This window comes from Vulpes lagopus, chromosome 7, assembly GCF_018345385.1.
Source record: "Vulpes lagopus strain Blue_001 chromosome 7, ASM1834538v1, whole genome shotgun sequence".
Lineage (NCBI taxonomy): Eukaryota > Metazoa > Chordata > Mammalia > Carnivora > Canidae > Vulpes > Vulpes lagopus.
Window position 1 is genome coordinate 20,501,630 of NC_054830.1, and position 24,194 is coordinate 20,525,823.

Consider the following 24,194-nt stretch of genomic DNA (forward strand, 5'->3'; position numbering starts at 1 on the left):
CGGGGCCTGGCCGGCGGCTTCCTCCCCAGCCCGCTGCAGGAGGCAGCTTCCCCATTCCGCCATTCATCCAGCTCCGAGGCGTTCCGGCTCTGCTCCCACCTGGAAGCCGCGGAGGCTGGGAGCCTCATTAGCTGTGTGGTACTGACACAGCTCCCGAGAAGTTCTAACACTGCCCCTGGGCCCCCCAGAGCAGGGCAGGTGTGCGGAGGCATAAATATCTCTGGCTGGCTGGGACCCAAGAAGCCAAATGCCGAAGGACACAACCTAGACATGTGGAAAACACTGGCCTGGCTCTCCCTGCGCGGGTGCATGGGAAGGAGCTGTGGGAACCCTTATGAGTAAATGGAAATGCAGGTGCCGGAGTCCTCCAGGACCCAACCGATGAAGCCGGCTGGGGCCAGCCAGAGAGGGTTGGGTGCTCTGCAGGGGCTCCAGCTGTTCTTGCTCTCCCGCTTCCCTGAGCAGATGCAGACAAGTGTCCCAAGCTCCAGAGGTGACCTGGCAGGGACCCTCCAAAGCCACTGCTTTCATTCTCCCCTTATGGCATAAAGGAGCTAATGGGGATGGGGGAGCTAATAAGGTTTCACTCAGAACAAGCCACTTTTATGACAAGCTCCATAAAATCCATTTTAATTTCAGATTCCTTCACCCTCATGCATACAGAGGAAGAAGCCAGCAGCCCCAGTGAACAGGTGTGGAGCAGAAGTCAAGGCCACTGCAAAGCCGCCACCTCCCTGAGTGCTTGTTCCTGGGTAAACCTGACTCAGATGGGCCCATGCTGGGCCTTTTGTCAGATTTGGAGAAAACTCCTGGCTCACCCATCCCATGGGCAGGTCACTGCTAAGCTGTTGTGGGTGGGAAGAGCCAATCATATGGCAGAAAGGGGGACAAACCTCCGTAAGGGGGCTTGGGGCTACTGCTTCTGGCCAGGAGCCGCGATCTCAGGGCATGTCAGGACTCTGAGGTAGCAAAGGTTTTCAAGTGACTCCTTCACATTAAACCAAACACAGTCCATCCTGCAAGTGCAGGCCCTGCCTATGGGGGCCTTCCACTGCTAGGAGAGCCTCCAGGTGCAGAGGGCAGGCAGAGGAGAGAAGGGCATAACCTCTGGGGCTCAGGGATAGATGGGATTCCCACAGAGCCAAATCCCCTTCATTTATTTACCCAAGTCCCATAGTACAAATCCCTGCCCTGCCACCCCCCAAAATCGACCGAGCTCTTGATTCTTGCTCCCCTGATCATGGTGTTGTTCTCTGCATGATTAACTGCTGGTTCTCCAGACACTGCTTCAGCTTGTCTTCCGTCAGTGTCAGCCGTTGCTCTAGGATGGAGACTGTCTGCAAAATAAATGGTGGTCAGTCTTCTGAGGATGGAGGGGCTCCGGGCTGCCCTGGGGAATCCCCTCAGCCAGTTCTGCTCAGCTGCTCAGCCCGCTGTTCTGCCTGGGGACAGTTCTCACCTTCATGTCCCCTCCTGGCTCTGGATGGCTGCTCTCTGATGTCTGTGGGTGAGGGCAGGACACAGTGAAGGAAGGTAGGCAGCAGGTCCCATAGCCCTTGGGCATTCCCCAAGACAATCAAGGGTCAGGATTCCCCAGTAGTCTGGCATTTATATTGGGAGTCTGGAGCAGAACCACTCTATTGTCTGGACTAGGCTCTGTCCACAATCAACTGGAGACCATCATCCATCTCCATTCCAAAGGTAAGAAAACTCTACCTGGAAACGAAGGCACCCCACCTGGATCCTGGCCATGCCTCAGGCCTTTCACCTCTACACGAGGAAGGGCTTCCCGGGCTGGGGGGTGAGTGACTGAGCAACCCTGAGCCTAGGAGGGCCTCTGCCTGTCCAAGTCCAGTGAGGACCACTGCCCAGAGACATCAGAGCACAGGAATTACAGGAAATTCGCCATCAGGGAGTTAGGCCCTAACTCCATCTCTGAGCCCCTTTGCTCCTCCGTAATGGAAGGACAGTGCCAAGCTCATAGGAGTCTTGGAGACTATGAGGTGACTCAGGATGGTGCCCAGCCCTTTTTAGCTTGACCCACATTGGCAACGCTTGTCATCATGCTGGTTTCCAGAGGCTGAGCCCTAGCTCCCTGGCCTCTCCTGCACACCCAGCATGCCAGCCTGTGGACCTGGCTGGCTGGCCTGCCAGATGCCCCCAGCTGCTGGGGCTGCATGTGCCTCATAGGCCAGGGCCTTCTTGCAGACATGGCTGCTAGACAAGGCTGCAGAAAACCTGCCCACCTTCTCTGGCTTTGGACAGAGTGCTGGCAGAGGGGCAGCACTACCTGGGAGTGTGCTCCCCAGAGAGCAGCTGGCCCCCTGCCCACCAGGAGACTCCCGCCCAGGGCCTGCCCACCAGTCACAGAGCCAACCCCGGTCCTCGAGGGCCCAGCCTGACCCATGCTGGCCACGACGGCAGAGCTCTCCTTCACCTCCTTATTGAGGGCTGGGTGAGGGCCTGTGCACGCCGGGCCTGCACCAGGCACTGGGCGAGTCTGCTATGAACGAAGCAGGCTTGGTCTCTGTACTGTGCAGCCTACAGCCAGCAGAAAAGGGTCAGATTAAGAAACAATACTTTCTATTAATTTTAGAAAGTCTCTCAGCCTAAGTGCTCAGCCCCCATTTGTCTGTGGGCTTTCCCAAGGGGTTTTGCCACCTTCCCTGAGGCTCCAAGGAGGTTCTGGGCCTTGGTCCAGTGAAAAGGAAACTTTCCTTTCATACATTTAATAAAACATTGAAACATTTTGGGAGGGAGTTTCCCCTCTCAGGCTGCTATAAATTCTCACAGCATCCCGCACGGATGTCAGCTGCTCATGGAGGCTGCTCCTCCTGGCGGCTGGCCCTTTCCAAATGAGCTGGCCTGGGCTGAAGGGGCTCTGAACCCTCTGGAGTCCAGGCCTGAGCCTGAAAAGGTGCACTGCAACCTGAGAGGCAGAGCTGGGCTGAAAGAGATAGCCACACACCCACCCCTGAGCTGGCCAGAAGCTGTGGAGGGGTCTGTACCTCGTAAAAGTGGTGGCGGAAACAGCCCCTGGCTGGCCCAGAGCAGCATTCCTGGAAGTTTCCACTGGCTGCTGTGAAACTTGCGCTGAGCCAAGCTCCAAAATCATTCCTCATCCAGACTTTTTCCAACGGCCCCGGACTCCAGGTCACAGTGGGGGAGCCAGCCTGCTTTTCCTCTCTGCCCACCCCCTCCCCACCCCTTTTAACTTTTCGCAGGGACCGAATTCTCAAGTGTGGAGGCAGTAGGTGCTGGGCCAATGTCAATACCCGGGGAGCCACGCATTTCAAGGGCCTCCACTTAGTCCCATGGTGGGGCCATACTTCAGCTCGGTAGAAATATGTCATTTGTCGATATTAAATTTCTTTAAACACAAAGGCACATACGTCTTTCAAATCCAGCCCCCTGAAAGGAGGGTGCCAGCCTGGTTGTGGGCCCTTCCTTTGGGAGTTTTGAGGGAGTGCTGCATGGCATGTTGTAGACAGAAAGGCTTGAAATCCACTAGTCCTCAAATCTGCAGCCCCTTCTTTTCCCTGCCATTTTCCCATTTCTTTTCCAGAGGAGAAAGACTCTGGAAGAGTCATCACCTCTGTGTTTGGTCTGTACTTCCCATCTCCCCCACGCCCCTGGCATACTCTGCCCAGATGCTGAGTGGCAGCCACCATCCAGGGCTGAAGTCCACCAGGTCCTTCGCACTCACATTTGATCCCACCCAACCCGTTTGCACCGGAAGGACGGGACAGGGAGAGGAGGACGATTTTGGGTTATTCGTACATTAGAACGTTGTCCGGCAGTCTCTGCTCTGCACATTTTCCTTAATTCTCTTTTTATAAAGCAGGGGGTGTCATTTTCATGGAAAAGTTTCTTCTTCAACAATCCTTCAGGGTAGGAGCCTTTATCATCCCCATTTTCAGGCGAGGAAATCAAGACACAGTGATATTAAGCAACCTGCCTCAAGTCCCACAGCTTATAAATAACAAACCAGGGCTGTGAACTTCGGTGGCCTGGCTTCAGAGTTTGGGCTAAGGCACTGAGAGCTGCACCTCTGCTCTGTCCCCATCAGGCACACATACAGTGAGGCCTGGCTTTATTCTTCCCCATATGCCTGAGGGCTACTGGCCTTATAACCCCAGAAGGCCTGTTTGTGTGCTCCCCCCACCCCCACCATGCCCCCGCATGGCTCAACCAAGGCCCAACTCAAGCAGCCCGAGGAGGAACTTGTGGATCTCTGCTCTTACCCACCAGCAGCTACCTTCTGTCCAGGCCACCTGGCCAGGTGGCTCCAGATGGAATGAGCAGCAACAGTGGGAAGGGATAACCCCCAGGGTCCCCTAGCAGCCCCCTCACAACATCAGGCCACCCTCAGGCAGTTCCCAGGCCTCAGATGCCCCCGAGCCCCATAAAGCAGTCTCTCACCTGACTGAGCCCTAAGGTTTGGAATTCTCACAAAAGTCACAATTTTAAGTTATAAAAAGGCAACGTTATATGGACAAAAGGGACATAACAACAATAACCTTTTCATAGATACTAGATGAGCAACTCGCCGGACGCTTGAATTTTCGATGCTTTCTTTCACTGGGGTGCGGCGTCTCTCAGCCTCAGTGCTCAGTTCCCAAGCACGCTATGGAACTGAACGCACCCTGGTCACTGCCGGATGCCCTGCCCCTCACAACATGGAGTTCAATTAAATACGACATCTCTCTCTCCCTGAACCATGGCGACAGGAAGCAGAATTCAGACCCCATGCCTGGACACTGTCACTCCTTGCCCAACACCATCTACTTCAAACATGACAGCCTTTGCCTGCAAACCACGGAGGGAGCGTCAAGGGCAAGGTCACAGGAGACCCAGAAGTTCATCTTCAAAGTCACACCTGTCAGAGGGTCACCTGGGGGCTTGTTTCTGAACCATCTTCTGCTGCTGTTACCGGCAATTTCCAGGAAGCCATGGCCCTTGTCATGAGAAAGGTGTTCTTGGAAACATTCCTGTTTGCCACTGAACGTATTCTGTTGTTTCTCTAGACTGAAGCTTGGCACATTCGGCTTGTGCCTACTTTTGTAAAGAAGGTTTTATCATCGTGCCCATCTGTTTAGGTATCGTCTATGGCTGCTTTCTGGCTAGAATGGCAGGTTGCACAGTTGTGACAGAGACCCTATGATCCACAAAACCTGGTATTTACTGTTAAGAAAGTTGGCAGACCCTTGCCCCAGAATCTCTTCACTCACCCATCCTCACCGAGCAACCCCTGTGCAGGCCTGAGTTACTGAGGGTGATGATGGCACGCACAGAGTCAGCTGGGCCCGCAGGGTGCGCCCTGGGGTGAAGGGGCAAGTGCTGGGCAGCAGTACAGACCAGCGGGGTGTGCTGGGAAGAACAGAGGGGTCCAGGCCGGGGAAGCGGTGCTGGGCAGGGAGGGGTGAGCAAAGGCCAAGTTTGCCAGGCAAGCACGGCTGGAAGGGCACTGGGGCCAAAGGATCAGTGTGCACGGACCCCTGAGGGGGCAGGGAAAGTAATGAACAGGAGGGATGGAGCAGAGGAAGGCCCAGTGTGGGGGTGAGGAACGGCTTCCCAGAAGCGGGAGATGGGACCAGGGCCTGCAGGCTGTGCCTCAGAGCAAAAGATGGTGCTGGTAGTCCTAGGCTGAGTAGGGGGCAGACCCCTCCGGCTGCCACAAGGGGATGTCTAGACCGGGGACAGCCACACGGTATGGGCCCGCACCACCTGGTAAGTTGGGTCCCAAATGGGAGGAGGGATGTGCCCCGAGGCCCTGAACACAGGACCGGACACAGAACAGGACGGCCCTCAAGAGAGGTGGACAACGGGCTCCAGGCAGAACAGACTAAGTGTAAGGCCCCTCTGAAGGTCTGGCAGTGAACTTGGGCCAGCAGCATGGCTAGTCTGCATCACTGACATCATCTTCACTGCTGGGGGTACGGTGGGGGAGGTTGGGGGGGACTCCGGGGTAGGGGGAGAGCAGTGGACCCACGGGTCCCTGGGCACCAGACAGGATCTGAGGCAGCCTGGCCCTCAGTGGGTGACAAGGAAGGGACAGCCCAATGCAGGGGGCCTGCCAGTGAAGAGGGTGCTGGAGGTACTGGGGGCCAAATCCAAGAGCCAGAGTGCAGCCAGCTCTGGCTGGGGGCGGGGACGCTGTTCCAGCCTGCCGGCTGCCTGAGCTCTCCAGAGGAAAATCCTCCCGGGAGAGGTGAGCAACGGCATCTTATTTGAATCCTCATTGTCCTGCTTAGGAGACAGCAGACACTGATCTGTCCCCTGTCAAGGCAACATTAACAGGCAAGCGGCTTCTCTCACTCACAGTTCAAGATGTGTAAGACGGTTCATGTAACACCCGAAGGGCCTTCTGAGTGGGGTATAAAAATAACCGATTTTAAAGTGACAGGCCTATATTTCTAGTCCCCTAAGAACTTCAGTGATGCTCAAAGAAGCTGCACCAAAATGCCAGGCCTCAGCCACATGTCTGGCACCCAGGGCCCCCAACTCCATGTAGGAGACAACACAACATGGGGGACACTTTGACAGACACCATGGCTCTGTACCTCGCTGCCTTAGATGCCTTTCCCCGACTGGCACCAAGGCCTCAGGTGCCTGCCCAAGGCTGCGGGGCTCTAGCAGCTGGTACAGTTGAGCCCCACTCCCACACTGTCCCCGCACCCACTAAGGGCCTAAACGGGCCAGTCTGGGTGCCCTGCTTGGGGCAGAGCCCAGGGAGTGCATCTCCACTGACTTTTGGGTGGCCAAGGCGACAGCCTCCACTCCTGATGTGTGACAAGGACTCAGGCAGCTGCAGTACTGCCGGGGGCCAATGTGGATTTGCAGGGCCTTTGCCTGGCCCTGTTGCCCGAGGGCTGGGGAACCAGGATACTCCCACGGGCTCTGCACGGGCATCGTGTGGAAGAGGCAAGAGTCCAGTGCTCCCTGAATGAATCCCACCCACCCCGGAAGTGGTGCAACAAAGGCACCAGAAGGGCAGAAGGGACTCACCCAGCACACAGAGGCCCCACTCGTCTCACAGAGCAGTGTGCAGTCCTCTGGTGACCAATCTCTGCCTGCCAGTTTCACCATCATGCTTTCCCTGGGCTTGCTGAGCTCCTCCTTTGTCCCTGCTCTCACCAGTGGACTGCCTCCTTCCTGGGCCCCCTACTTCCTCAGAGCACAACCTCCCCTTCTTTCAGCCCTCCTGGCCTCTTATTTCTCCTCAGAATGGTTTCCTCTTGAGGAGGGCTTGTCGTGCATTTTTTTTTCCTCCACTCTCCTCTATTCCTCATTTCTATCTCCTTTTTAGGCCTCTTTTTCATCCCCCTTTCACTTGCGTTTGAGAAGAAGGCAAGAAGAAAAGGAGGAGGATGCGTTTACAGAGGGTGACCTCCAATTGAAATCCAGGCCCCTGACACGGCTGATGCTGGGGCTGGCAGACCTGGGAAGGAGAGCTCCAGCTCTGCTGACCAAGGCTTTGTGAGGTGACAACACACGTCAGGCTGAAGGAAATGCGTTCCAAATGCCAGGTACAGCAGGTGCAAAGGCCCTGAGGCACAGAAGAACATGGCACACTTGGAACTATCAGGGAGGTCAATGTGGTTCATCTGGAGTGCTTGAGCAGGTTAGAGTGTGGTGGCCACAAGGCAGGTGGAGGAGGCGCCCCAGGGCCCTTAACCAGAAAGGGGCAGAACAGGGAAGTCTCTACTCCCTGGCACTGCCTTATCACACTCACAGGTCTGAGCAAGTACGGCCTGAGGAGGGTGTTCCTGCATGTCTGTGGCTAGTTTTCAGAGTTGGTTCTAGACTGAGTCTGGGAGAAGAGGCTCTCAGTCCTGGAACTGACCATGGCCAAGTGGTGGCACAGCTGGAGGTGAAACGGAAGGGAATGAGCTGGCACTTCAGAACACAGACCCAGGGCAGATGCTCTGAGCCAGGGGCCTTCCGGCAGCCGCTCCTCCACCCAGAGTGCTGCTGCTACTACGACCTTTGCTGAAAGCCTCTTTCCTGTGGAGCCCACATGCAAATGTAAGGAAAACTAGAGCTATAACTTCCACAAAGCCCTGAGGGGCCACAGTACACCAACAAGCCCTCCTGACACTCCCACATTTGTCGGGTCTGCCAGGTGCTGCAAACAGATGCTGGCTTGTGGGGCTTCTAGGCACTGGTGTGGCCATAGCACTGGTCCTGTCTGGGCAGGCTTTTGGTGAAGCTGCTCAGCCACGACTAACAGTGAGTAATGTTTTGGAAGGAGGGAGAAAGACCAAGGGAGACCAGCCAGCCATTCTATGTGCATTTCTCAGATACTCGGCCAGTTCCTTATAGAACGTTGCTGCACGTGGAGGCTATGCTCTAGGCTTCCCCCAGCACTCCCCCATCCCATCCAGCTCTGGGGCGGCCCTTCCCTCTGGCAGCCCCCCCAACCCCAGCCAGGGGACTTCTTCACGTCCACTTTCTGCTCTAGGTAGAGCCCTAGGTGGAGCATGGAGCCCCTCTTAGGTGATTTTTATGGTCAACATCCCCTCCTGGGCTTCTCTGGAGGGTGGAAGACAGGTGGACAGGGTGGCTGGGCCAGAGAGTTCACATCCAGCCACATGCCCTCCTCAAGCACTCTGTCAGGCTGGGGGCACAGCAGTGAGGGGAACTAATACTGCCCTGTGCTGGCGGTGTAGCAGGAAGCCAGGAGACTGAGCCATCAACGTCTGTAGGGGGCAGGATGGGCAGCAAGGCAAAAGGTGAAGGGGTTGGGGTCGGGGGTGCCACATGAGCAGGTGTGTGCCAGGGCTATAGAGTGCAGCAAAAGAGGGAGAGAGGGGAAGTATGCAGGGCAGAGGCAGCACTGGGCCAAGGCTGGGAGAGGGCGGTGGGAATGCTGAGCACAGTGGGGTGCTAACAGTGGGTGGGAGCCACAGGGAAGCCTGATGGGGTGCAGGAAGCCAGTCAGGTGACTGGACCATGCCATCCATGACTCCTCTGGTTGCTCGGTCAGGCTGGGCAGCGCCCTTGAATCAGGGCTTGATTCGGGCCAGTTGCCCCTGCCCCAGGGCCCCTAGTCTGTGGCAGGTGGGCCCCAGCTACTTCCCTCTCTGTGACTGTACCGTTCAGGCCCCACCTTCCCCCTCAGCGTCCTGGGACTCCTGGGTCACCCTTCACCTCCACACTCCTTCTGCCAAGCCCCTTTTCTGTCCAGGAGCTCTGGGATAAAGGCCGGACTCAAGGCCCACATTGCCTGTTACTACTGCTCTTGCTGACCAAAGCCACCTACCTAATGCCCCACTCCAACCCCCTTCCCCCAGAAGTCCTCATGGTCCCACCCCCACACTTGGTGCCCACCCTCCTCTCCTCTCCCAGGATGTCTTGATCACAGCATGGGTACAGGCCCTTGGAAAATGCTGTCCCAGTAACCCCCATCCCACCTTTGTCCTGTGAGGCTCCAGAGCGGTGTTTCCTGGATTCAAACCTGAACCCGACTACTAACTTGCTAAACAGCCGTGGGCAAGTTATTGGACTCTAGGCTTCAGATTCCTCATCTATATAGTGCATCTCTCCAGGCTCCACTCCAGTACAGCTACTATTAAGGAGCCCTTGCTCTGAACATGGGGGTGTACCATGGGCAGCACAGCTCCCTACCTCACCGGGGCCACAGCTGAGCTCTGGGCTGCAGGGGGCCCTGGGCACAGATGAGGCCCTGAAGGAGGCACCCGTGGTCCAGCCTGGTAGGGGCTGAGCCATCAGAGCACGTGGTGGTCTGGCTGCCCCTTAAAGTTCTCTTGTGACGGAAAGTTCCTTTTAATCACTTTCAGGCTTGTGGTTGATTTGGGCTCCTCCAGGCAGTCTCCCACAGGGGCTGGGACATCCCAGCCCCCTCCCCCCAACACAGAAGCCAGATTCCTGGTGGTAGGGTCCCGGGCGCCCTGGGGCTTTGGGAGAGGGCACAGCTGCCCAGCCACACCCCTGGGGACCCTCGTGCCAGGCTGTAGGGGACGTCCTGGCGTTGGCCATTGGCTCAATGCCCCCATCTCGACTGTGCCGCTCAGAATGTCTAACTTTCCTTTGGTTTCATAGCAAAGATGGAAAAATGTGGAATTAATCTCCCCTGTAGCATGGTTTTGACTTTACTCAGATTTTAAAGATCTAAAACAGATGCAAGAAAAGGGGAATCTCTTTGCTGTGGGGTCTCGTGAGCTATCAAAACAAAATGGGGCTGCCAGGCGCAGCGCCCGCACAGCTCCGCCTCATCTCCTGCCAGCAACGGCTCTGTCTGCTGCTGTATGTCTGTGTGTGCGCACACACATGCGCATACGCAGGGCTCCATCTTGCTGATGGTGTCCTGGCCAGCCCATGGCTAAATATGGGGGGTGAATGGGGGCCGGAAGGACCAGCATGGCTTCCTGGGAGTGGGGGCCGCTAGTCCAAGCCTAGCCCTTCCCACCCCCTAAGGCTCTGCCTCCCCATTCCCTGCTCTGTCTAGCACCACATGGTCTGTGGCAAGGGGCCCTTGAGTCAAAGATGCAGATGCTGGCCCTTGACAGTCTGTTGACATCCGTCAGTCTGAATGCCAGCATCATGAGGACAGGCTCACTGCGGTCTTTGTTTCCAGGCACACAGTAGGTGCACACTGGGTGCGGGACAGACAAATGCCAAGCCCTGAGCACCATGAAGATCCAGAGAATTCAAGTCTTGTACCAGACAGCCCAGGTTTCCAGGGCCTAGAGTGGCCTTACTCTGAGGATAAGCCCATTGGACTGGTGAGGAACTTTCCCAAGCTTGGGCCCTGGACCTGGCGAGCTTTAGGGGTTAATGGGGGAGGGATCGGAGGGGCAGGCAGGCCAGAGGGGCCCCTGTCAGCTGGCTTGGGCCTCAGCAGGATGTGGGGGTGCACCAAGTGGGGTGGGAATCCAGGAAGCGGCCTGCTTCCTCCCTCTCTCGCCTCAGGCCTGATTTGATGAGGGCTAACGGCTCCAAGCCCTGAACTTCATAGGGGAAGAAACGGGAGATTCCCTCTCATGCTGACGTCTGACTGACTTGTCCAGGATCACACACAGTTGATGCACAACAAAATGTGTTCCTGAAGAAATTCCTCCAATCTCTCTGGGCTTGGCAACTGTCTTTTCAACCAACCCCTTTCACCCCCCGGTTGGCTGCTAACAACGCAAAACAAGCCTTTGTCCCTTGAGCCCACAGGTCCGTGTTTCTGTTTCACATTATCTCAGGGATATAGGATTTCTCTGACGTTTCTGCATCCCCCAACCCCCACCTCTACTGAGGATTAGCTCTCTTCGGGAAGTACATGAAACACTATTTTCTACTGGTGGATTAGCCATGGGATTAAGGAATCTTGGCTAATTTACCTTCCTTGTGGCTTAAAAGCAACTCCTCTTAAATGAACACATGCTTTTCCATATTACTACTTACCCCCAAAAGAGAAGCTATAAAGAGTGGGTCCACTCACCACCATCCATACAACCATGTGCTACCCACACCAGAATGGAGGATCTGAGCTGCATATCCCACCAACACTGGCCTGGGTTCAAGCTCATCTCTTTGTCAGCCCTGGGCAGGCCACCAGGGAGACAAGCTTCTGACCAGGACAGGCCCTAAGATGCAGGATGCCAGTCGCCACTCAGCCAGAGCTCTGCTGTACTCTGACCCCATGCTGAGTCCAAACAGGGCTGAGCCTGGGGCGCAAATCTTGGCTTTGGCCAACTTCTGCATTACATTTCTTTGGAAGCTGACTTTCCAACAATCCGTAATCCAATGTGGTAGTTAATTTACCACAACCTGATAAAACACAATCGTCCCAAATCAGACGGACTGTCAGGCAGCTTGATGGAGGCCTCAGTACAGCCTGGCAAGTGAGGCTGTAGCCCCAGCCCAACAGGACCAGCTCAGGGACGAAGGGCTCACAGAATTCCCCTGGCCTGCCGAGGACCCACTGATCCACGACATGAAACCTAGCCTCTCATCTTGGATGGTTATCTGGAGCCACTAGCTGGGCCCAAATCAGAAAGGGGGGCATGGAACTTCTCCCCCAGAAGCCATGCCTCACCAAGTTTAAAGCTTCTTTCTGCTTTTTCTCCTCCACAATACCAGCGGTCCAGGCCCAGAGAGAGCCCTCTACAGGACAGGTGGAAGGAAGTGGCAGGCCAGACAGTAGCTTTCCCTGACCCTGCTCCAGTGGTGCTTCATTTGGGAGCATGCCAAATGGCCACAGGGCCAGCTGTGACTTCGTTCATCACAGAGCCACGGAGGCCTATTTGGGACTGCCAGTCAACCAGAATACTCCTAGGCCCCTTCTTGTGGCCAGGGCTTAACCCTTTCCTAGAGAGCCCATGGGTCCCCAGAGGAGTGAGAGCAAACCACCCAGTGTCCCCTTCCTCCCTCCTCGGGAGTAATCCTAGAATCAGTCTGAATGAGATACCCCTGCATGGGCCTTGTTATTCTGCTCCAGTCCCTGCCCTGCCCCTCCCCAGCTCCAGCCTTGCTCTGGGCCTCACAGGAGAAATCTCCTAAGACTGTGAACATTCCCAGGCCTCAGAGGTAACCGCAGCCATCCCAAGCCCATCTGGTGGGTGGGGGCCTTCGATCTGTAGCTTCTCTGGGGAAGGGTGCTTTCTGCCACAACCACAGACGGCAGAGAAGATGGAGCTGCCATGCAGCACCCTGTGCAATAATAAACACGAGCTCGTCCTCTTTTGAGTGCTGCTAACAGCACCAACCTTTGCTTTTTTTTGTTTTATTTATTTATTTATTCACTCATTCACTCATTCATTCATTCATTCATTCATTCATTCATTCATTCGAGACACAGAGCATGCACAAGAGAGGCAGAGACACAGGCAGAGGGAAAAGCAGGCTCCATGCAGGGAGCCCAATGTGGGACTCGATCCCCGGTCTCCAGGATCTCCCTGGGCTGAAGGTGGCGCTAAACCGCTGAGCCACCCAGGCTGCCCCAACCTTTGCTTTTTGCAAAGCCAGAGGAGCCTATGGATAAACTGCCTAAAAGAGCAACAGGCTGGGCAAAGGCCAGGGCCCAGCCCCTCTGCAACTAGCTGGAGTCAGCCCCAAGTATGCCTCTGACACAGACCACAGAGTGTCCAGTCCCCAGGAAGCAGCCTCTTGACAGAGGAAAAACAAATCTTTTGTCTCCAAACCCCAAGTGGTGGGAGCTCAGACTGTCCCGAACTTGACTTTGGCCTAAGGGCAGCTCTTGAATATCTATACAGAAGAGGTCAGCTAGACCCCTTCTGGACTACATAGGCCAGGTGGCCAGATGTGCTAATGTGGAGAGAGGGCCCACTGCCTGCGTGTACCAAGTGACATGAAAGGGCTACATACACTCTATAAACAGGAATCCTGGCAGGGGGTAAGGGCGGCTGGGCAGGATGACTTTCACTCTATACCTTCCCAAAGAGTTCGGTCTGGGTGCACCTGGGAGAGTTGGAACCCAGCTAAAATGGCGTAACTGCTTTAAAATCTATAGAGTGTTTGCACAATCGTTGGTCTGCCTAGGAAAGAGGGACACTGAAAGCCCCAGAGAATGGTCAGGCAGCTCGGCAGGCCCTGCGTTCCCACCTTCCCTGCCAGCATGGAACTAGGTGCCTCGCCCAAGCAGCCCATCAAACAGGGAACCTCCAGGATTGTGCAGGGGAGGGAGGGTCAGGATGTCTCAAAAACAAAAACAAAACAAAACAAAACAAAAACCCAGGCCATTCTATCGGACTCCCCAAAGCACAAGACAAAAATCCTTAGCCTTGCTGAGTTAGGTCCAGCAGAGTTACAACCTGGATATTTCACAAATTCAAATGTCAGAGGCCCAAACTGGCAGGGCTGGGTGGGCCTGCCCCCGCCTGCATCCCACTGCATGCATGTTCTAGTCTTGGAGCCCAGCAACCCCCGGTGAGTCACAGGAACCTGAACGTGACATCACAGCATTGCTGTGGCCAGCCTGAAGCACGGGTGCCATAAAAAAACATAGTTGGAGCAGGAATTTCATGGTTTGGTATTTTTAAAAAGCAGCAAGATGTGAAACTGGAGTCGAAAATAACTCTGCTGTGGGCTTCTGAGGCAAAACCACCCAGCCATTTGTTGGGCCCAGGGCCCTGGCTGTGGCCTCTCCAGCTCCTGGGTACTGACTGTGCCTCAGCACCCCACCCCTTGCCCCTGAGGAAGGCCTAGGGACTCTGTAACTCCCAGCACCACCCGAACCTCAGTCACTCAGGAGGCGCAAAGGAAGCAAAGGGAGCCGATGTGCAGGAGGTGAGCTCATGCAGTTAGGCTAGTTGTGGAAAGTAGCCTCTCCCGGCTCACTGGTGAGTGTTCCAGCATGTGAAAGGGACCCCTAGACCATCTGATGCACCTCCAGAAGAACATGAGAGGAAAGGTCAGGGCCTCTGTCTGGATACATGTCGAATGCCCATCACCAAGGAGTCAGGCCTGGCAGCCATGGGGCCCACCCTGGAGTCCTTCCTCAAGGGGAGGGGAGATATGAAAGCAACCCATGGAAAGAAGACCCTACAGGAAATCCCAGCCCCAGGTGAGGTGCTGACCTCTGCTGCCTACCCCATGGGATGGGCACATGGGCAGTGCATAAAGGCTCTCCTCCTCTACAGGAGGAAACCAAGGTTTACTCAGACCCACACAGACAGAAGCGCAGCTGGGTTTTTTTTTTTTTTTCTGGACCTCGTAGGCCTCTAAGGTTAAGTGAATTTTCTCAGGAAGAGAAGACTTGGGGCAGGCCCAGAAGGTCAGTGACTTGTGGTAGCCATAGGATAGGTATACATTCTTTAAAGTGTGTGTGAAGACAGCGTCACAAGAGGAAGGGAGGTATCCACTCATGACCTCAGCCCCAGTATTGCTGAGAATTCCCATGCTGGGTTTTAAGGAGCAAAAAGTCTCCAAAGAAAAACCTAAACTCAAGGCGCCTGGGTGGCTCAGTCAGTTAAGCATCTGCCTTGGGCTCAGGTCATGATCTCAGGGCCCTGGGATTGAGCTCTGCGGGGGAGCCTGCTCCTCCCTCCCCCTCTGCCCTTCCCCCTGTTTTTGTGGTTTCTCTCAAATAAATAAAATCTTTTAAAAAAAGAAAAATCTAAACTCCACTGTTAGCAAACACATTTTCCCCAAAAACCATTATGATAACTAGATTCAAAGAATAGCTATAGGGGTAGCCCATGTGGCTCAGAGATTTAGTGCCACCTTCGGCCCAGGGTGTGATCCTGGAGACCCGGGATCGAGTCCCATGTCGGGCTCCCTGCATGGAGCCTGCTTCTCCTTCTGCCTGTGTCTCTGCCTCTCTCTCTCGGTGTCTCTCATGAATAAATAAATAAAATCTTTGAAAAAAAAAAAAACGAATAGCTATATGTCTATTGTCTATGTATTCAAAGAATAGCTATACAATAAGTATATGTCTTTGAAGAGCTTCAATCTTGGCCTGATGCCTGGGTCCAGATTCAAGGCTCCCATCTAATGGGCCCCATGACCCATCCCTGATTTTCAATAGCCCCTGTACACTCCAGTCCCCCATCGCCTCCTGGGCTCCCCCATCCCAGACCTGGGGAAAGACCTCTTCTTTCTCTCCCTCTCATCCTACTGTCTAGCCAGACCACTAGAGTCTCACTGGCACCTCAAGGGCACTCCTGGGACTCAAGTCCAGCAGCTGCAGAGGCCTGTGGAATGTCCACTCCTGACACTCCTGTTACCTGGCCACCCCGGTACTTTCCCATACTTCACTGGGAACACATCAACTTTGTGCTGTGCTTCAGGGAAGAGCTGGTGCCGGTCTAGCACAACCAGTTAACCAGGAGCTTCACAATAGTGCTCAGAGGACATAAGCTGGCTGGACTGTCCCCACTTTCCAAGGGAGGAAACTAAGGCTCTGGGAACAATGTCACATGCCCAAAGTCACCCAGGTGATGAATGATGGGGTTGGTCCTCAAATCCAGGAGGGCAGGTGTGTCCAAGCTAATGGGCAGGTGGCTCACACTGCTCCCCACGGCTGGTAGGGATATGTAAGGCCAGACAGACCCCAGCTGTTCGGAACATGGCACCCAGCTGGGATCAAGGTCCAAAGGAAAGCAGTGGAACAATCAGTGAAGCCCCACACAGAAACCTCACAGGATTAAAGAAGGTGTCTCCTACACAAAGAAGGGCCAGGGCAAGGGAGTGTATGCTCTGGCCAGGGACCTAAGGGCTACCAGACTCTGCGATCACAGAGCAAGAATATCTAGCCTTAACTTTCAGAGAGATCAAGTTTGGCTTGCAGGTGGGCTCCTCGGTGAAGTCATCCCTGACTACACCAAAACTGTCTAGCAAGTGAAGCTGGGGAGCCCTGGCTTATAGTGGGTTGAGCTCAGGATCACCCAGGATCCTGGAGAAGTCCCAGGCTGATTGGCCCCTTGGGCTGGTCCAGGCCCAGCAGGCCATTACTCATACCCTGTCTGCACCTGCCATGATGCTAGCTCTTGGGCACCAGGTGGGAGGATGAGATGAGGGCCATGAAGGAAGGCCCTTGGAAAGATGCAGGTCTCAGATAAACAGTGGGAGGAGGAAGATGACAATGAGGACGTGATCCTCACTCTGTGGACTTCCCATCTAAAACAAGACCATAGGGAGACCTGCCAGGACAGGCCAGTCCAAAGAGCACACCCACTTGGGAGCTGGATAAAGGCCTGTGAACCTTGCAACGCATTCCAAGGTTATCTCCCCGAATGGGCACACTTTTGAAAAACAATGTATGCACTTTATAGAAAAGGCATCTCTGAAAAAATAAAACAGTACAACCCCAACTGGGGAGTCAAAGGGCTGTATTTCAGATGCTGCACATGGCCCAAGGAGCATTTGCTCCCCCGGAGTGATGGGCCTATCAGCCTGGGAGAGAAGCCATGCTGCCAGCTTGCTGGCCCCAGAACAGAGAGGGCTCAGGGAATGTAGGGAACTTGCCACCCCCACTGTGAGGGCGGAGGCATGGCTCTTCTGGGCAGGGAGACAGTGGGGAACTGGGGAGGCTGTTTCTGGTGCTGCTGTGACCCCCGCCCCTGCCACCCCTGCCAGGGCCTGAACAATGGCAGGGGCGGCACATGGCACTGCTAGGCACTGTTCAAAGAGCTTCACACAAGCTAACACATCTAATCCTCACATGAGCCCTGAGAGGTGGCTACTCACTATGCTCCAGATTTGGAAACTGAGGCCCAGAGATTAAGCACCTTGCCCAAGCAAGCTGAGTCATCCCTCTTCATGGGCGTGCACTCAGCTGACCGACCTCCGGGCCTTTGCTTTGCATAGAAATGCCACTGAATTCTTAAAAAAAAAAAAAAAGAAAAAAGAAATGCCACTGAAGAGGACAGAGACTGGTCCTTCAGACTGGCGCAGATGGACCATGAATATCCAGAGAGGAGGACTCAATCACTGGGTCACACCAGCCTGTGGAGCAGGAAGACAGGCTCTGAGAACTGTGAGTTTCCACAATGGGGTATCCTGCTCATGTCACCCAGGGGCTGGAGGCTTTGTGACTAACTCAATAAACATCCCCCCAGCCACTACAGCCCCCACAGTTCTTCCTTGGAGGATGTTCTACGGGATGGAGGACTGAAGGCCCCGGAAGGCAGCTTCCCCCTGAGAAGCCTCTTTGAAGTAGACTTCCTTGAGGGGGAGGGAAGGGGCAGTGAGGGGGGTGAGACAGAGAACAGCATGATTCAGACAACTCTGAGGCAGGAGTCCATGTTAGGGTAGCTGAGACACCTCCACCCCTCCAGAGCACACAGGCACATCAGGATGGTGAGAAGTACTCACTGAGGGGCCAGCAGGTAAGGCCAATACCCACAGACCTCAGAGGCTCAGAGCCCGGCTAAGCAACCTACGTGGGCAGCTATACACAGCAGGGTCACCTGGCTCTTAGGCCTCTGAGGAGCCTCCAGAGAGGAGGCTGCCCATGGCCAAGCTGGTTCCAAGAGGAGTGAATGCCCAAGCCCACAGGGCATAGCTCTGGCTGTGGCTTGGACACCTCAGCTAGAGCCCCAAATCCAGAAGAGGAGGTATGTCTGGAAAACAACCAGGAACCAAGCTTAAGGACACCATGCTGGTTAGCACAAATGTACTTCTACTGCTCTGGAAATGGGCTGAGGCCTCAACTGGGGCTTCATCTGTGGAAACCAAGATTCCTCCTTAGGATGTGTCAAGTCCGTCAGGAACATTCAGGAATGCACGCTGTTTGGCAGAGCAGGTGACTGGCATCTGGTCGGGGGTGGAGTGCTGTTTGGATCTGCAAAGGGGCTGGACGGCGTGAGGTAGGACAAGGGTGCCCACAGAGCCACTGAGACCCAGGGCCAGAGGCCCAGGCCACAAGAGAGCCTTCATTATTCTCTGTGATGCCAGTTTTCTACAAAGTTACTATCACATTCAGAACTGCTAACACATAACAAAACCTCCAGTGTGCATCCCTGAAACACAGTGACAGGAAACGCTTTTAGTGCTATACTCCAATGAAGTGATCCAATGAAGCGATCCAATGAAGCTATTTTTAACCATCTTCTCAGACTTAATTTCCAATTTTATCCTATAAAGTTCTAATTGATTCCACCTCCCCTGATCTCTCACTTGACAAGGCTGTGAAGAACATGAGGCAGGCTCGGCAGTTTCTGATGTGTCTGAGGTGGGGGATGTGCACGTTGCTCCTACTTCTCTTAGCACATGCCATCTTCTCAAGGGTTAACAGGCTTTCAGAAATGTCTCATGTGCCTGCAGTTGTCCTGTACCCCTCCCCCTCCCATCCCCAGCCACCGATGTCTGACCTTTCCCTTCAAATGTCCTTTCTTCCCTGGGCCCAAGGTGTGCAGTACCAGCTGGGATGCAGTGACACTCCGTGGACCATGTGACATGACGCAGAGGAGCTTTGCTCCCTTGGCTCCAGATCCAGAGACAGAGAAATGATGCCATGTCATTTCAGCTCTGTTTCTGTAAGAGACTCAAGGGTCTTTTGCAGTCCTCTCATACCCTTGGTCTACCCATGAGCTGTCACAGAAGAAGGTGGTCTACACCCACAGTCCAGGTGTGGAAGGGGCCTGATACCCTTTACATCCTGGCCTGCCCCCCGCTCCCCCACATGCCCCATACCAGCCATGCTGGGCCTTGCTCATTGCCTAGATGTGCCAGTGGCCCCCAGGCCTGCAGGCAGGCTGCTCCCTCTGCCAGGGCCACTCTCATGCCCATGGTACTGGCTGCCCCCTCTTGCCAGGGCATTCTGCTCTTAGGGAAACTGTTGCGCTGTGATTCTGTATTGCAAACTGCCAAATGTACATATGCTCCAGAGGCTGGAGTCCACGCCTATCTTGCTGATGACACTGCTCATAGCAACACAGCTACCATTTACTGAGCACCTACCTAGAGCCAGGAGTAAGCCAAATACTTCCCAAAGATTCATATCCTTTAATTCTGACCACAAACAGGACATGGAGTCCATGACCACTGCATGACCACTGCACATCACAGAAGAACGCACCGGGGCTTGGAGAGCCGAAGGGATTTCGCCAAGGTTGCATGGAGGATAAGAGCAGTGCCAGCTCAAACCCTCAAATCCAGAGCCTGGACTCCCAGATGCATTGACTCACTGCTCACAGTTCCCTGGCATGTCCCTGGAGTGCCCACCCTGCAATGAGTGGGATGAATGGACAGTGTTTCTTTCAAAGCTCTGCTGTGGCCCAGGCCAGCCCTGGGAGGGGACACCCTGCAGGATCCAGCACTGGTGATTTTGGAGACCAGTGGCTTGGCCAAGGCTCAGATGGCCCTGAGAACCAGGATCTCAGGGCAGGCACTGCAATTTCATTAATTTGGGCTGGAAAGTAGGTCCATTATGATTATGTTTTTCAAAAATATAGCACCTGCGGCCCACCTTCAAATGGTCCAGATGCCAGGCCAAGTGGGATAAACACACGTCATGGCCTACCTGGGTGAGGACGTCCAGCTGGCCCACGATGTGCTCCAGTGTGCTGGTCAGCGTCTGGGGCATGCTGATGGGCTCCTGGGGCTGGCTCTGCACCGACTCCTGACTCCTGCCTCCACCTGGAGGGACGGGGAAATCCACTTCTGGCTAAAGACAATGAAAAGAAAGGGAGTCCTTCAGTCCTCATTCAGTGCTTAGTGAAACACAGAGAGAGTGGTCCCTCCAAAGGATGAAGTGGAAAACCACCAGCAAACTGGAGTAAATAAGGCCCAAAGACTGGGGAGAAACACGGTGGGGCAGTACTCCCACCTCCAGGCCATGCACGCCCTGCCAGGACAGAGGCCACGGGTGAGGAGTGCAACCAGAGCACTTGGCAGTAAGGGCTGGAGGAGCCTGGGAGGCAGGTGCAGGCCGGTGGGTGAGTGCCCTCCCCTGGCTCCTGGAGGCCATCCGGGAGGCCAAGGCCAGGCCAGCTGCGGGCTCTTCATGCAGCCTGCACCCTCTGGTAGGCCTCTGAGAGTCTGGAGAGCCTGAAGCCCAGGCTGGCTCTGAAGTCACCCCCTTTCTTGGTGAGCTCAATGCCAATTCCCCACCCCCAGCATGGGGATGGCCTAGAACTGGGGGGAACGTTCAACCCTGCCCTAGTGCAGAATCCCTGGGAAAACCAGCATTGTATGTGAACATCCAGATGCCTGGTGGGAGTCAGAATCCACGGGTCAGGCACCCTGGGCTGCTGCTGCATTCCAGAATGTGAGGGATCAGTGTTCCTGCCTAAGGTGTTTCAGCTCTCAAATGCCAAAGCCAGCCTAACCTCTGCCACATGCCCCCAAAACACTCATCCACAACCACTGAGCACAAGTGATTTCCTAAGGGGATTCACCTCAGTCTAACATGTGGCACCCCTCTCCCCCAATTCAGGCACTATTCTACATATAGATGAATGCTTCTCCTAACCTGAACACTGTGCATGTGTTCAGCAAGGTGGGTTCCCAGAGCCACCCGGTTCCCAAGGACACAGTTGGCAGATGCCTCGGTTTTGGTCTTGGAGCCTCCAATTCCTCTGTGGACTTGCTCCCTGTACAAATGACGTGCTTGGTGAGGCTCACATTCTAGGCCGGCCCCAAAGTCCCGGTTACCCTTAAAGGCAGCCACACTTGGGGCTTAGGGTTTTAAACCACGACCTCACAGACAGACATTCCAAAGGTTACCACGTCACTCCCTGGCCTTGCCAGTCCTCCAGGGATCCCCACTGCCTCTGGGAGAAAACTCAAGCCCCTTGACAAGACACCCCGCTCCAGCCTACCTCCTTCCACAGCTCCCCTCCTGCTCTGCACCCTCCTGCCCAGTTCCCAAGGGCCTCCCTATCAGAAGGCCCTCATCCACCCTTCCTCTCCTCTGTCCCAGCATCCTGTCCTCCACCTGCTCTGCAACCCTGAACTCATGGTCAGCAGCAGCTCTGTGTTCCCACACACCTGGGCCTGCCCCACCCCTGCCCTGCTCCTCCAGCCACTCTATATCCAGGGCCAGCACACAAGTGGGATGAACCAATACCAGCCTGACCATAGGGCCCACTGCCTGTCCATGTGTCTGTGTCCCTCTCCCTGTCTCCTGCCTCCACCTATCACCCCTCTCCCTTCTGAATCTGGGACATCACTGGGCTCAACACTTGCCAACTACCCATGTGCCACAGAGCCAAGGCTACCTCATCCAGCCAGTAGAGTATACTGGCTGTGACTGGGGCTCTCACCTATAGGATGCCTGCACACCTGCCAGCAGCAGTCGGCTTGCATCTCTGAGTGGGCCCATCTGAGTTCACCCATCCTGGATGAACTCACAGTGGCCTAGCCCTAGGAAGATGCTCCGCCCTGGACATGCTCACCTGGGCGGGCATCAGAGTCCTTGAAAAGAATCAGCCCAGGAGAAGATTCCCAACCAGCCAAGGAGGGCAGTTTGGCACATGGTCTCTACTGGCTATTTTCCTTTTTTTTAATTTTTTTTTTTAATTTTTATTTATTTATGATAGTCACACAGAGAGAGAGAGAGAGGCAGAGACACAGGCAGAGGGAGAAGCAGGCTCCATGCACCGGGAGCCCGACGTGGGATTCGATTCCGGGTCTCCAGGATCGCGCCCTGGGCCAAAGGCAGGCGCCAAACCGCTGCGCCACCCAGGGATCCCCCTGGCTATTTTCCTTTATTTGGAGAGTGTCCTAGTTTCACAGATAGCAAACTTTCCAGTGCATGTCCATTTGAACCCGGGAAAACACAGGCTCTGGCAGTTAAAGAGAATTTGAATGTGAGACCCAAAGCTAGTAGAGTATTCTTGAAAACAGGAGCAGTGCCATGTGTGCAAGCCCATCGTTGGTGGGTCTGCGGTGGTGCTGCAGCCACTCTGCGAGACCTTAGTCTACCAGGGCCCAGCTCCTGTCCTCCAGGAATCAATGCACTTCCCTAAGTGTAAGCCCTGACAGCTGTGGGGGTTTTCTTCTGTTTTGTAATGCAAGTGCTTGACTTCTTGACTGCCCAGGCATCCACTTAAAAGAGGCATCCACTTGCAGAGGGCTATCTTGAATAAACACATTGCCAACACGTTGTGCCAGCCCATGACCAGATAAAGAGCTGGGCCACCTCCCAGCTCTTTTGTTTCTGAGATCTGGGTAGATTTTGATAATTAACTATATGGCCACGTGGTTTTTCCTTCAATTCCCACTTATGTTTAAAATTCACTAGTAAAGAGTGAGCCCTTAAAATCCCTAGGTCTCTACCCTCAATCCCAATAAAGTAGAACCCCAGGCGCTCCCTCTCTCTACCCTCTACCCTCATCTTTGCTGTGTGGCTTCACATGTGCTGTTTTATATCTAGGTCCTGTTAGCAATAAACCTTCATTTTTTTTCAAAAGTTCCCAATGGTTACTGCTCAAGGGTATCATGTAATTATAATAAGAGGTACAAAGGCCGTTCAACCACAACATTGGTTGTTGTTAACAATGACCAGCGCACAGTTTCAGACCCCAATGCCTAGGAGTCCACCCTGAAAGGAAATGTTTCAGAAGCCTTAAGCAGCCCTCACCTCACCCCAGCAGCCCCCAGCCCCAGGCAGTAATGTCAGGAGACACAGCAGAGTACAGTGGGGACAGGGAGGGATTCAGACAGGCCTTGGCCAACATCCAAGCTCCAGCATGGTTGGTGAGGTGGCCCTTGGCCTCTACTTCCTCACCTGCTAGATGGGGGTGATGACTGGGCCTGCCCCTCAGAGGGCTGGGCTGTGAAAGCACCTCTCTGACATCACCAGCAGGCCTTCCTTGAGAAGCAGCTCCAGCCCTGGGCCTGATGCTTCCGAAGGACAACCCCCCCCCACCATCACCTTCCAGACATGCACACTCTTCTTATGGATGGTGAGTCGCCATTGCTCCCTGAGGAAAGGCCTCAGGAGGGAGGGTGGGAGCCAGGCAGCCCTCTGTCCTGACAGCCAGCATCCTCAAGGAGTGGCCAGACGGGGTGCTGCCTGCTGCCTGGAACGACGGAATGGAAATTCTGAGTGTTTCTGAAAAACGGCCCAGAAACTGACAGTGCTGAGCTGAGTCTCTAGAAGCACAGTGATGATGAGGAGTTGGGGGGGAGGGGGGGGCAGGGGGAGCACCACTGACTTGCAACAGGAACCCAGCTCCAAAGGTGCACTGAGGACAGCAGCCATGTGCCAAGCCAGGGAGGCAGCCTCTGGAGGACAGGGCCGCAGGGGCTGCCACGTCCTCCCACCTACTCCAAGCTCTCATGGGCTGTGTCCATTTTACAACAAAGGAGACAGAGGCTCAGGAAGCAGGTGACCTGCCGAAGGGCCCCAGCCTCAGGCCTCACTCACAGGCCCAGGGTCCTGCCTGCCCCGGGCTATTCCTCTGGCCGCACTGGCTGGTCTTCGTCTTAGCTTCCCTAGGACATGACCCTTTTCTGCTTCCTCTCTGCTCTCAATGGTGGACATTCCAGCACTTAACATACCACCAGGCCAGCATATAAAGGTGCCTGGCAATGGCTGTTGTCCCCTTGTTACCTACCATGTGCCAGTGTTTATACATGTTGCTTCATTTAATCCTTATAGTGGCCCTTCACAGCAGGCATTATTAACTTTATTTTTCACATGGGGAAGCAGGCTCAGGGAGGTTAGAGATCTTGCTCGATGTCACCAGGAAACAAGAGCTGGGATCGGAACCCAAAGTACAGGCAGTTCCCTGACATCAGACTGCCTCTGACAGGTGACATGGCCAGCAGTT

General features: G+C 54.8%; 1 protein-coding gene across 2 annotated transcripts in view; it reads right to left on the minus strand.

The window, feature by feature from the left end:
- Positions 1-1,125: 1,125 nt before the first annotated feature.
- The window catches only part of POC1A (POC1 centriolar protein A), a 67,285-nt gene continuing 44,216 nt past the window's right edge, over positions 1,126-24,194 (minus strand). The window contains exons 10-11 of one of the 2 annotated variants that reach the window (XM_041760519.1): positions 19,937-20,076; positions 1,126-1,337 (exon numbers count right to left, since the gene is read on the minus strand). In XM_041760519.1, coding sequence (XP_041616453.1) covers positions 19,984-20,076 — 93 coding nt within the window. In that variant the 3' untranslated portion in view covers positions 1,126-1,337; positions 19,937-19,983. Of the gene's footprint in view, positions 1,338-19,936; positions 20,081-24,194 lie in introns of both variants that reach the window. The other variant, XM_041760518.1, reaches the window with a different exon arrangement.